We start from the raw sequence: 14,700 nt of genomic DNA on the forward strand, positions 1-14,700 counted from the left end.
CAGTTATATTTTCTACTTTGAATGTCTACGGTTTCCAGCCAGTGGTCGCTGCAGCACCCACTGACACCTAACAGTCATTTCCAAGAATGTGTGCATTGGGAATACTACAATTATACCTGAATCTAGGAGTAAGGTAAATATTTTTTCCTTCCCCCCGCCATCTCCATGGAGTTGGACTTTAGACCAAAAATACATATGAAAAATACATATTTATAAAGAAATCTTTATGGCAAGAAAATGTGCAGTGGTCACCATATTATATTTTAGCCAACATACATTTTAAAATTTGCTAGTTAAAATTGCATTTTTGCTTGTTAGTTCAAATTCTTACATTTTTTTTTTCTTACTCTCAGTGATAAAATGAGATGAAGTCAGGTCACAAGATTCCTGCATGTTGAGGTGGCGTGAAGATATGAGACGCTTTACTAGAGAAAAAGAGAGCATCATGGGAGTTGACACATGCACCTCGCCACAGGTCTTTGGAATGAGACAGCAGACCATAGAGGAGAATGAGGCTGACGAAGATAGTATGGAAGAGAGTGGGCAGACTCGATACATCCCTATCCGCAGACACTCTCGTTTTTACACCTCCATGAGAGCAAGAAAGTATCGGAAGGACAGACTGGCTAGCAGGGAGGGGATGGAAATACAGACACAGAGTGCTGGTAAGTAAACACTTGAGGCATGTTGGGGTGAAGCCATCATGTAATCCTCTTCTATCAGGTGTGTATAGGACAGATCAGTAATTTTAAGAGCCAAATGTTAGACTGGTATATTGTCTTTTTTTTACTGGGAACCTAGGGGAGAATTGTTCAGCAGGGGATTTCTACACCAAAAAACAAGAGTAAAAAATAATTGTGCACCTTCGTGCACCTATCCCTAACAGGTTGATCCCAGCTCAACCTCATGCCTCACCCAAACTTTAACCATTACTTAACCCTGAATAGCGAAGCCAAGTACAGCTGAAAAACACATTCTTAGTAAATGGTTAGAACCGCTGACAATGTTTTTATTGTTGATTGCGGTCTCCTTATGGCAATCGCTCCCCTATGTCCTGGTGTCACAAGACAAAAAAGGGAGCATACCATCTTCCCAAAGGGGTCATATACAGAAATATTAACCTGAAAGAAATTGTAACTCTTCCCAAAAGTAAAAAAATGTCCATTGTTTTTTAACCTGCTGCTTAACACTACAACAATCTTGATTCTGTACTTACCTTCTTGGCACCAAAAGTTCAAAAGCTTATATATTTCCCATTGACATATTGCAGCAGGATTTTGGCAAGATTTTGCTGCAGCCAGGAAATAACGATTCTAAAATCAGATAGATGGTGTCAGCAATTGGCTCTAAGGCTATTTGAAGATGAACAAGCCCTTGGGCAGAGTGATATATTGTGGGCTCATGTATAAATTTATCTAATGCCATTCATCTTCATAGCACCATATGTACATCCTTGTAGCACCATGACTTTTCCCACAAAACCACATTTCAGGCATAAACAGTGAAGCTGTGCTCCATTCAGAACTGAGTACATGCATCAAATTCTAATCAATAAGGCCCCTTTTACACTGATGTTTCAATTGTGTCTGCCTGTCAGTTGTTCAGGCGGACCCGATCAGACCATTCATAGCCCTCCATGGACCGGCTGGTGTCAGCAGACATGTGTCCGCTGACACACTGGCATCATATTCAATCCTGTACACTAAAAACAAAAAATGGGAATCCGTTCCCCATCCGTCTGGCGGATTGGATGACAGTCGGGTGGAACAGACAGGTGGTCTTTTTCTATCCAACCGTCCCAAAGAAAACAGTGGGCTGTGTCTGTGTCTGCTCTGCAGCAGCGGAACAGACACAGACTTGTCATCCACTTTCTTAGCAGGGAGCAGCGGAGAGATTCCCCGTTGAGCAAGCGGATCCACTGACTGGTCCGCCCATGTGAAAGGGGCCTTATATCGCTGGAATCATATCAGTCATATTACTAATGAAAATTGGCTTAAAGTGTTACTAAACCCACAACAGTAAAATCAGTCTGTATATGCAGTAAAGCATCCTTGTTATACTCACTGTGGAACCTAAGGGGTTAATCCTTCGCAGCCGGGTAAAAAGTCTATTTGGTCCTGTCTTCTCTGATCCTACCCTTCTTCTACTCTCCCCAATCTATCTGCTGATAGTCCAGAACTCTAGAAGTCACTCTGCACATGCTCAGTTTAGTGTTTATTGCGAGAGAGTTTTTTTTTTCTTTGGGAGAGTGCATTTGATCAACACAGGGCCAGTTAGCACTGTCGAGACAGACCGGTGCTTAGCTGGACATTGATAGAAGTCACAAGACTGCTCTATACTGCTGATGAGAAAAAGTATTTAGCAGTTTATATTTACTGCAATAATTACGTTTCTATGTAGTTTGTACTGTGAGAGATCAGATATATAATGAATGCAGGGTCCTGGGTTTAGTAACACTTTTAGAAGCCAGCCTCTGAATTTCGATCAGTGTATGGTCAGCATTAAGCTAATTTTCTAAAAGGTTGTAGCTCTACTCCTATAGGAGCCGCCAGATAGGATGCGTCCTCTGTTCTTTCCTTGACTTCTTTAAGAACTCGCTGGCTCTGGTCACTTTACACCTTGGATGATCCTTGCACTGCAAAAAGGAGGAGGTTTCCACTGCAGTCGTGGTAAAAGCTGTTCCACCACTCCCTTTCCTCTTCAATGTCCAATAGGAACTGTATTGTAAAGGTTCATAAGTCCCATTCTGTGAGTGATGTTTCAGACTACAATTCCCATCCAATCCTGACCATTCCGCATAGATGTCCATAGGCTTTCCTGGCTATACAGTAGTTCTCCCTCTGACTGGTTGGCATGGTGCAACACGACTTTCAGCATAACAACAGAAAGTGAAAAGAAGCTGATTGTAAGAGGGAAATGTATCATTCTTAATGTTGTCCAGCACATGGCTTCAAGGGATTTCCAAAAAGATGGAAATGCCTTGCATGATTGAAGATAAACCATTGGCATAATTCCAACTTGTCCAAAAGGTGCATTGTATAATGTAAATAATGGTAGGATCACTTCCTTCTTCCACATACATTAGTTACTGAACTAGAATTTGAACAAGGGAATAAAGCTATTTTTATATGATATACAATTAAGTGTTTTTTTTTATTATCATGATGTAAGACCAGATTTCACCAGCAGCTGGTAAATCAATCTATAATGTTTTTTCTTTTTCCCAAAAAACTGAGATGGATAGGATTGATATGCCTCCATTTTTTCCTGGAATTCACTTATAACAATGATCATTCACTGGTATGCAGTATATAAATGTGCAGGAGGTCTGTTATGTTTACTGATTATATTTTCTTCAAGTGGTGGTTTTAGGAACTTTGGGAAGAGATGGTTTCTGTGCAATCAAGAAAAAATCTCAGCCTTATCTGTATATTTGCACAAAAAGTAGATAGTCAACTGACGAAACAGCAACTCAAACATTGTTATCAATATATCTGTACTTTTACTAATAAATATTAACAGACTTACATCTCCACTCCTTTTCAATTATTTATTAACATGTTTTTGCAGACTGACTGCCTATTTTAAGCCTTTATATCTTCAGTATGTGCATATAGTTATCTAAAAAAATAAAAGTCAGCAGCTACAAACACTGTAGCTGCTGACTTTTAAAAAAAAGCCACTTGCCTGTCCCTCGATCCAGCGGTGTCCTCACCGTAGCCGATTGCACCGGTGGTCCTCTTTCCTCCGCGCCAGCATCTTAAGTATGGGCACCCAGCTGTGCCACCTTGCAGCTTCACAGCCAGGTGTCCACTGTGCATTTGCTAATAGTGCTGTGCCTTGGGAATGGAGGGAGGGAGAGAGGACAACTTCCGCTTCCAATCACCTAGGCGATCGCAGCGGAAGTGGGAGTGGGTACCTGTGAAAATCAGGTATCCGCTCCCCAAAGGTTCCAATCCTTAACGGGGAGCAGGGGGCGAGGCCTTAAAGCGGAACTTCCCCTTTTGGGTGGAGCTTCGTTTTAATGTTTTGAGAGCAGTCACAGGTAGCTATTGTTGGGAATAAGGTCATGCATTGCAATTATAAGCTGGAAGTTAATGTTTTCCTGATACAGCCCCTTGGATTCAGGACCCACATCATGCTAGTGGCAGGTGGATAGTTTGCCAGCTTGGAAGTCAACACAGAACTTTTCAATCCACAATAATAGGATATGTTCCTCAGGCTGCCATTTCTCCACCTTGGCAGAAATGAGTCCAAGGAAGCCCTTAGCAGTTTAATTCAATATTAGAGAACCTTCCCTCTGTCCTAAAGCATGGATCCACCACCCTTCTTTATTGAATGGAGTTGTATGGGCCACTGAGGCAACATTCACATATGGACGATTTGAAGTCTCGGGCAGAATTATGGTGATTTTGCCCATGATTGCAAATCATAGTAAAACGCACAAGGCACCCCAAATGCAGTGCAATTTTGCCATGTTTGTTACGTGAGAATTGTGGCAAAACATGAGTACAAAATCGCTCCTGGCTCAAGGCCATAATTTGGTACCAGAGCTTCTTCGGAGCAACAAACACAATTAGGGCAGCCCATTCAAGTGAATAGGCTGCCCTATGCGTGACACACATTTCTGTGTGAGAATTGCTCTAACAAAATCCCAAGCTGGAACGCAAGTTCCTGCTATGCTTAGTGTGAACGAGTCCGAAGGATTTGACATGATAATGATAGCTAAGTCCAAAGTGTAACAGTTGCACACTTTGCAGAGATTGTCCAGCTTACAGCTCAATGGGGCAGCTCAACTGAGCAGTTAGCCATTTACACACACACGCCAACATGCCAAAAAATGTTTTTTTTTATCAAAAAGGCACCGTTCACAACATCAGCAGTTGCATGTCTGACCTTTTAAAAATGTCTTTATCACATGTTGTCACTCCAAGACAGGAATACAACAGATTTTATACTATGGTAGCCTCTTCAGAGAGGTAGAGTTCCTCAGTGATCGAGCGTAATTATTTTTTATTATTATTTAATGAACAGAAATTAAAAATTGTGCAAGATGTATATACAGAAAAGATATAACAAAATTTAAATAAGTGACAGTAAAATAGAAAGAGCTCTGATGAAGAGGGCACTATCCTTAAAACACATACAGTAAGCCACACTTGTTCCAGTATTGGGACTGGATTGATTTTATTTATGCTTGCAGTATTTCACTATTGTGAGTATATTGAATTTTTCATTTTAATACAGTAAAATGGTCTCAAGTTAATGCATTGGGTTAGTGTGCCCTCTTTTTTTGTCTTTTTTGAATTTGTGGTAAGAATTTCCCCGATCTGACATGGGCAGCAAGGCCAATAGTGTGCAGAGTTCCTCATGGGACTGGTGATACAGAAGAAGAGGTCTACCTGAGACCGTCAATATTGCCATAGAGACTTGAGACTTTTTCTCACGTGTAGCGCTAATGGTTGTTCTTTGTTTTACCATAGCTGTGTTAGAGCGTTTTATGATGTCATTTGAAACCACTGTTAATGCCAACTGTACTGGGTACGCATATATTTCTATAGGACAATGCTTCATAATCTGAAAACTAGGAAATCATTTCTCAGGATGAAATTATACATTGTTGGAGACAAAACAGGATATACCATATATCTGAAGTATATTCTTCCTAGGAAGTTTAATGTGTCTGACTAGCTTTTCTGGACCTTTTAATGTTTCGTGTCTATGTGAATGGTATCTTTTTCTAAATGAATGTAACACCATTACAGAAGAAATTGTAGAATATATATGAAAATAAAAATAACTCTGTGGCATTAAGCTGTAAGTCAGCATACATTAATACCCCAGCCTCAGAAATATTGTATCCCATAAAACTTCACACCAGACCATTTACAACAGGGCCTTATTAAAAGTAATTTGACAACACTGGGCAAGTGTAGGTTTATGATATCTCCACATTTCTTCTAACTAGACTGCTTTTTGTAAAATGTGTTACCTTGCATGACTGCTTAGCACAAACAAATGATTTTGATCCCACTGTCTTGTTAATAATTTTTCAAATTTGGGGAAAGTTAGGATGGTATTGTGTTAGACCCCACTTCCCCATTACCCCCACACACTTTGGGGTTAATCAGACTTCACAAAGGACTTAATGTAGTTCATACAAGACCAATTATATAATGATAACATGGTGTAACAATAAAGTTAGGCACCACAACTTCACTATATACATGGCTTAAACCAATTGGGCTTTTAAAAAATTAACTGCAGGCCAACATAGGTTATTTTGGGGACCTGTACTGCTGGATGGAGTGTGGAATAGCACGCGTAAGGGGTCCTTTGGACATCTTTACCAGTTTGTTTCTATACTTTTGAATTGATGGGATATAGAATGTGGGACTGGATTTGCAGGATTATCTCCCCATTATCTGGGGGTGGAGGAAGGTGTAGTAGAATGTTCCTCTCAGATACCTGACAGTCAAGTGTATGACAATAAAATGACTAGAATCTACATAAACTGCCCTGGAGCACATAAAGCTTTAAGTAGATTTTCACAATGGAGCTATGTCTGCTTACTTCTTCTGGCTAAAAACATTTCTTTGAGACTTGAGCTTCCAGAACTGGCTCCAATCATCAGAAATGCTTGACTACACTGGAGATCTTCTAAGCTTTTAGGATAGTATGCTAGTAGCTGACATGGAACACGTCATTTCAACAGTTCAAATCCCATTGACTCTTTCATTGTTTCATTTGTTATGAATCCAAGAAATATATACCATAGCTACTGTATGTTATTGCAGTTCAGTGTAGAAAAAAAAAGATACATCATTTAGACATGAGAAGAGTACTCAAAGCTTGTTTTATTTTAGTATTCTAAGCCCCCTCCTGAGCTTTTATGATATGTATAGTGTTTAATATTCCTGTAGGATTATGGTGTTCTTGTTATCACTCACCATATATTAGCCCAGTACCTTTGTTTTTGTTCTTACACACTGCTGGGCAAATAGATTGAGTCAGGCATGTCATGGATATTGGCAATTTAAAGACGTGTCTTCCCATTTTCTACTGAGAATAGAGCTGCTGACAGGTAGATTATAGACAATGTCTACATAGGTATAAAACATCTAATAATGCCCAGTAAAGGAAATTATACAGGGAAAAGCAGGACAGGTTAGTGCCAAAACTGCAGGTAACAACCAAAGATGCCCTGGTTTGTATTTCATCCATTACAGAAGCATGGAAGAGTCTTACCAGAAAAAGACCTAATGGTCCATCAGGAGTGGTCTTTTTTTGCTGTTTGTGTTTATTTTTTTCTTTAAAGCTAAACTCTCCTATACTCCAGTGGCGCCATCTCACAACGCTCCCTGCTGCCAACTATTGCCATCAACCCAGTGACTTTTGGTCATCTATCCCTGAATTTCTGAATTGCCTGGGCCGAAATGGTGCCACTCCTGCCCATGCATGGGAGTGCAGGCAACTTGACATTGCCAAAACTCTACACTGAGCTGCACATGCGCAGCTCAGTGTAGATAGGTGGACATGCAGGTAAGCAACTTTAAAGCATTTGAAGCTATATTTTTTGTTTAACTAAAGTGTTATTAAACCCACAACCATAAAATCAGTCTGTATATGCAATAAAGCATGCTTGTTATACTCACTGTGAAACCTAAGGTGTTAATCCTCTGCATTGTGTAAAAAGGCAGTTTGATCCTATTTTCTCTGCCCCTCCTCTTGTTCAGATGTCCACCTGATAAGGCAGACTGAACCCGTAGCCATATGCACATGCTCCATTTAGTGTGTATTGCTAGAGAAGTTTTTTTATTTTTTGGGAGAGTGCATGTATTCAGTATAAGGCCAATCAGCACTGTCCAGACAGAGATTCAGGGGATTTGCATCTTCCTAGAGCAGAAAGAAAACTACTACAAGATTTAACCAGTGCTCTGCTGAAGTCAAAAGGCTGCTCTAACTGCTGAAAAGAAAAGGTATTTAGTAGTTTATATTTACTAAAATAATTGCATTTCCATGTTGTGTGTACTGTGGGAGACTAAATATAGTAAATGCAGGGTCCTGGGTTTAGTATTACTTAATAACAAATAACAATAACAAACATGTTCCATTTACCTGCTCTGTGCAATGGTTTTGGTCCTGAACCTCCTCTTCTTGGGTCCCCTGCTAGAACTCCAGGCTCCTCCTCTTCTTGGTGTGCCACCATAGGAAGCTGTTTTCTATGGTGTCATGCCTGCCGGGCTCTAATGACACACAAAGCACGACTCAGCCCCGCCCCTGCTCTCTGCTCACAGGATTTGATTGACAGCAGCAGGAGCCTAAAGAAATTGGGGAATATACTGTATGTGTTTGTGTGCAATAAAATTCACTTTAATGCCCATTTTACTAATATTTTGCTTTTGATAAACATGCATGCATAATAGCATGCGACTTATCAACATTGCAACTACCACCAATTTTTTTTCTAGGGTCTTAGCTATCAAAGAATATACACTGTTTTATGCTAATCTTCAGGCCTAATATGTGCATCCTAATGTGTGCAAAAATTGAAGAAATGTCTCTGGTAGATACTGTAAGTGGTTAAGCACTCATTATGTGGATATCACAGAACACATATTTTTATTTGTACAAATTATGTAACAAAGTTTTATGAAGTTTTTGTCTGAGATTACATGGGCGACGTTACTAGGTGCGGCCACGCAGTGATTCATTCATTAACTACAATATCTGAGCTTCTGATGTCAGAACTGTACTAAAGTATCCATAGGATGTACAGTGAGCTATACACATATACAGTAGATATCAGTGCATTCCCTCCTAGACTCTCTGGTGTTGAAACTGTTTTGGGCTCCGGGGTTGTTACCTTTCTTAGCTTTTTATTTTTATCTGAAAAGAACATACACTAACAAATGCAGGGATCCCTTCTATTTTATTTGTGATCACCTTAGGTCCCCTATACATTGGACTACAAAGCAAGCTAAAGTCCTTGTATTTGTGACATAGCTACACACTCTCTCAGCTCCTGAGAAAGCTGGACCGTGCAGCCCTATAAACAGTCCCTATGATTAGACTAGGGTTTGTTAGCACCGTGTCTGTTGAGCTGTGTTGATCTGCATAGATCAACGTAGACTCAGCACAAGGGGTCATTGAAAACATTTTTTTTTATGTGCATTATTTGCATCGTGCATGTAAAAATTCAGCATGCATATGCACCATGTACGTAATTGCTACACTTCAATAAAGTTACAAAAAAGTAAGAGAGAGACACTTTGTGACAGTGTATCTCACCACCTCTACACAACTTACACCAGCTCACACACATTTTTTACACGTTGGCTAGTGTGAACGAGTCCTATGTAAAACAATGACCTAGTAACTGCATCCTTGCCAAAACAGGTTCAACTTCATCAAGTGCCCTTTCACTTCTAGAAAATAATGCTTTTATAATTAGAATTGGTCTTCTGCCCATGTAAGCTGTGCCACCAATCAGAAACCTGTAATATAGGAGCCGTGCCCAAACTAGGGTTGCCACCTATTAATTACACAGGTCCTGATGCTAATTTAATGCAGATAAGGCACTGAGTTTAATTACCACCTTAGTCAGCTACAGCACCTGTGTAATTAATATGTGCTTGGGTTTAAAGGGATTTTGTAGCAACCCTAGCCCAAACACACAACTTGAAAGCTGGCAGGTTTTGGTTTGCATATTGGGGTTTTTTCATTGCTGGTCACTGGAGTAATGGCCCCTTACATTGGTGGACAGTGGACAAGTGACTGTATACATTGGTGGTCAGTGAAGAAATTACTCCTTATATAGGTGGTCGGTGGAGAAATGACCCCTTACAGTTACAGTGGTGATCAGTGCAGAACTGAACCCTTACATTGATGACCACTGAATAAATTATCTTTTACTTTGGTGGTCAGGGCAGAAATGACCCCATAGATTGGTTGTAAGTAGAGGCATAATCCCTTATAATGGTTGTCAGTGGACAGATGAACCCTGCTATAGATGGCCAGTGGAGAAATGCATTCTTACTTTGGTGTCTAAAGTATAAAGTCAGGGAAGAAGCACTTCTAAGCGTACACTGACTGGTACTATAGTTTAACACCACAAATATAGTTTTGCTGACCTTGGAACTTGGCTGTCTTACATGTACCTTGTGGAGTGAGCAGAAACAGCAGACATAGCCATTTTGAAGCAGTAGGTAAACGTTTGTGTTGCTTTTTTTCTATGCATTTCGGAATATGGCTGTATTCTTTCTTCATGAAAAAAGTAGCAACATAACATTGTCCTTACATTGGTGGTCAGTTGAGAAGTGCCAACTCACCTTGTGGCCAGTGAAGAAATGCTTCTTTACATTGGTGATTATTGTAGTGAATCTTTACATTTGTGCTCTGTGAAGAAATGCATTACTACATTGGTGGTCAGTGGAGAAGTGTCCCTTTACATTTGTGCTCTGTGAAGAAATGCATTACTACATTGGTGGTCGGTGGAGAAGTGTCCCTTTACATTTGTGCTCTGTGAAGAAATGCATTCCTGCATTGGTGGTCAGTGGAGAAGTGTCCCTTTACATTTCTGCTCTGTGAAGAAATGCATTCCTACATTGGTGGTCAGTGGAGAAGTGTCCCTTTACATTTGTGCTCTGTGAAGAAATGCATTCCTACATTGGTGGTCAGTGGAGAAGTGTCCCTTTACATTTGTGCTCTGTGAAGAAATGTATTACTACATTGGTGGTCAGTGGAGAAGTGTTCCTATACATTTGTGCTCTGTGAAGAAATGTATTACTACATTGGTGGTCAGTGGAGAAGTGTTCCTTTTACATTTGTGCTCTGTGAAGAAATGTATTACTACATTGGTGGTCAGTGGAGAAGTGTCCCTTTACATTTGTGCTCTGTGAAGAAATGTATTACTACATTGGTGGTCAGTGGAGAAGTGTTCCTTTACATTTGTGCTCTGTGAAGAAATGCATTACTACATTGGTGGTCAGTGGAGAAGTGTTCCTTTACATTTGTGCTCTGTGAAGAAATGCATTCCTACATTAGTGGTCAGTGGAGGTGTCCCTTTACATTTCTGCTCTGTGAAGAAATGTATTACTACATTAGTGGTCAGCGGAGAGGTTCCTCCTTACATTTCTGCTCTGTGAAGAAATGCATTACTACATTAGTGGTCAGTGGAGAAGTGTTCCTTTACATTTGTGCTCTGTGAAGAAATGCATTACTACATTAGTGGTCAGTGGAGAAGTGTCCCTTTACTTTTGTGCTCTGTGAAGAAATGCATTACTACATTAGTGGTCAGTGGAGAAGTGTCCCTTTACATTTGTGCTCTGTGAAGAAATGCATTACTACATTAGTGGTCAGTGGAGAAGTGTTCCTTTACATTTGTGCTCTGTGAAGAAATGCATTACTACATTGGTGGTCAGTGGAGAAGTGTTCCTTTACATTTGTGCTCTGTGAAGAAATGTATTACTACATTAGTGGTCAGTGGAGAGGTTCCTCCTTACATTTCTGCTCTGTGAAGAAATGTATTACTACATTAGTGGTCAGCGGAGAGGTTCCTCCTTACATTTCTGCTCTGTGAAGAAATGTATTACTACATTAGTGGTCAGCGGAGAGGTTCCTCCTTACATTTCTGCTCTGTGAAGAAATGCATTACTACATTAGTGGTCAGTGGAGAAGTGTCCCTTTACATTTGTGCTCTGTGAAGAAATGCATTACTACATTAGTGGTCAGTGGAGAAGTGTCCCTTTACATTTGTGCTCTGTGAAGAAATGCATTACTACATTGGTGGTCAGCGGAGAGGTTCCTCCTTACATTTCTGCTCTGTGAAGAATGTCTCCTTGCATAGTTGGTCAGTGGAGAAGTACACCTTTATCCCTCATGCACACTGGACGTTTTTACAGCGGCTGTTTTTGGCTTTTCATGTTTTTTTCTATAGCCAGTAAACCCCCCAGCATGTTATCCTATGTGTCCATACACACATAGACTGTAATCAGTGTTTTTTGGCTGGAGAAAAACCCAAAAACTAGTGGGTTTCTATAGGAGTTTTTTAGCTGTAAAAACACTCTAACGCTGAAAAACGCTGTAAAACGCTGCATACTGGCATTTTTGGACATTTTTTTGACCCCATCAATTTTTTTTGTGGTAAAAAGAAACACTAAAAACCACAAACACGGAAAAACACAGAAAAAGTCGCTAATTACGGCAAACCGCCGCTAAACGCTAATGCAAAAACGCTAAAAAAAGCTGAAAACTCACATTTTTAATGTGACTTTACACAACTAATGTTACCAGTGTTATCAAAATGCCCAGTGTGTATGGGTAAGTGAGAAGAATTCCTCCCATTCCTTTCAGACAGGTAAAAAGATCATTAGCATCAATGTCAGTGTCAATCTGCTACTGCTCAAGGAACGTTTATCAACCCAGAAACCATAGGCTCTCTGGAAGCCACAAGACCTTACCTGAAGCTTGTTGATTCACTTTGGTGAATATTGCAGGTCACTTTTAACATGATCTGCCTAAGAAACTGACATAAAGTTTTACCTATGCCTATAAAAGATCTCAATAGAAACTTTATCTCTACATCAGTTACTATGTGCACCAATAATAAAGACTTTGTACGGAACATTTGATTTACTACTTACACTGTATATCATAGTTGTATCCTGTGCAATGCAACCTTTCTATGAGATTCTAGGTCAGTGTGCAGACATTGTATACCTAGTTATAAAACATATGCACAAAAATATGTTATGGCTGTAATCTCTCCAACCTCAAACCCCTCCTCCAATCATGTCTTAGATTTTTCCTTTAAGTGACCAGTGAACAAACTGTAAATGTGAGCTTTTTTATATGAAGTCAGTACTAGCACACCCATATTTGTAAAGCTTTCATAAAACTGCACAACAAAGCATTCTGTATCAGAGAAGATTGAAAAGTTGTATTTGTATGTGTGCAATGAGCTTTCTGTCTGATTGCAGACTTTACGCTGCCAGGAATGTAAGAAAGTGCAATGCATCTGGTCAGCTTCCGGCTTCAGCTTTATTTTACCATTTTTGTAACTATAGGCAAGAGCAATCTAGTAGCTACAGAATTTAGAGATATATGATGTTGGTACTGGAAAGAACAACAATGTAGCTCAATAGTTTGTCCAGTGTCAATCCAGGCCTTATGCCTGATACACACAAAGAATAAAATGGATGGAAAAAAATACGCATTTGGAGCAATCTTCCAATAATCTGTTCATTAGTACACAGCTTTCGAGAGCTACAGCTCATGCGAAATTATCCGAAGGGACAAGCACCCAAAATGTTCTTGTAAGATAGCAGAACAAACTATTTTTGTTTAATCGATATAGTATTCATCTATAAGAAATTGAGTGACCAAGACTGCGCATGCTCGAAAACATGAAAACAACCCAAAAGGAAAAAGGGCAATGAAAAAAATATTCATATGCAATGAAAATGCTGATAAATAAGAAAAAAAAAATTGTTTTCAGGATGTGATAACAAATCTATGTGCGGAGACCAATGCACAAATATACCGCAACACTCTGAATGGGTAGAGCTGAAGGTGCAGCAAACAGAGAGGTCACATGCACATGACGTTACTTCCGATTACACACTGATACATTGATACGTACATGGGAAGTTGTACTGCAGGGGGGCTACATGTTGTGATATGGACCTCTGTGTCAAACAGGGAAGCACATGTCCAGGGTCAGCAACCCATTGATCACAATCTGGGCATACCGACCCGCCATCCCAGAGGATCAGAGTGCATTGATCCTGCACCAGCAGCGGAGGAAGCAGGCGGCTGTGGAGAGAGCAGGAGCTGGATAAGCTGATGCTTCCTCTGTAGCGCCGGCTCCTGTGCCAAGTGGAGCATACTTTGCCTGGGATCTTTCTAGAGGCCTGGAGAGCAATGCTAGCAGAAGCGGGAAGAGGAAAAAAGTCAGTGCACTGAACAACACACACACTGCACTTTTGCAATGGGCATATTAGCCCCTATAAAAGGGTTAACAACTATTAGGCTGCTGTCACACTGATCGGTGGGTGCAGTGACGTGATCAGTACTGTATTGAACCCTAGACTTCTATTATATCCTGTGGGTTTGGTATGCTTTCAGAAAGTCCAGGACACCCACAAGATTTAATAAACATGTATGGCACAGTGCAGCTAACCCACAGGAAATTTGCAGATGCGCTGTGCTGCACCTGCTGTGCGGGTAAACCACAGCGCATCAATGTGAAAGCAGCCTTATAGGGGCTCAGGCCAGTGAGCACCACCCTTGTAGTTTGGGGGCATTAAAAAACCCCATAGTTGAGATGTGTTTTACCACCCCCATCCACTGATGTAGCACCAGGGGTCACAGTAGCGACCCGGCCCCATGCTCCAAGGGGGACCGTGTAGTCCCATGTTTACCAAATCACTTAAGCCCTCGCTCTTCAAAAGGTTGAGCACCTCTGCTGTACTGGATCAAAGGATAATTTGTGTTTGTTTGGTAGCACTCTCATATTCGATATGAGAGTAGCATGCAAAAAACCAAGAACCATCATTTACCAATTTTCTCATGGTGTGTACTAGGCATTACTCTTTTGTAGATAAGGTATTGAGAACAATAGGCCTCCACACCTTGTATTTCAGCTGTTATGCAGAAGAAAAGATTTTTGGCTTTATGTACATGCATTCTGTTCAGTTT

At 40.4% G+C, this 14,700-nt stretch overlaps 1 protein-coding gene across 1 annotated transcript in view; it reads left to right on the top strand.

Moving 5' to 3' along the window:
• Positions 1-14,700, top strand: part of NGEF (neuronal guanine nucleotide exchange factor) — a 192,213-nt gene that overhangs the window by 39,565 nt on the left and 137,948 nt on the right. The window contains exon 2 of the mRNA XM_089665948.1: positions 354-665. Coding sequence (XP_089522074.1) covers positions 392-665 — 274 coding nt within the window. The 5' untranslated portion in view covers positions 354-391. The remainder of the gene's footprint in view (positions 1-353; positions 666-14,700) is intronic.

The sequence above is a fragment of the Staurois parvus genome, unplaced genomic scaffold (assembly GCF_062004578.1).
Source record: "Staurois parvus isolate SC_StPar_1 unplaced genomic scaffold, SC_StPar_1.0 ptg000049l, whole genome shotgun sequence".
Lineage (NCBI taxonomy): Eukaryota > Metazoa > Chordata > Amphibia > Anura > Ranidae > Staurois > Staurois parvus.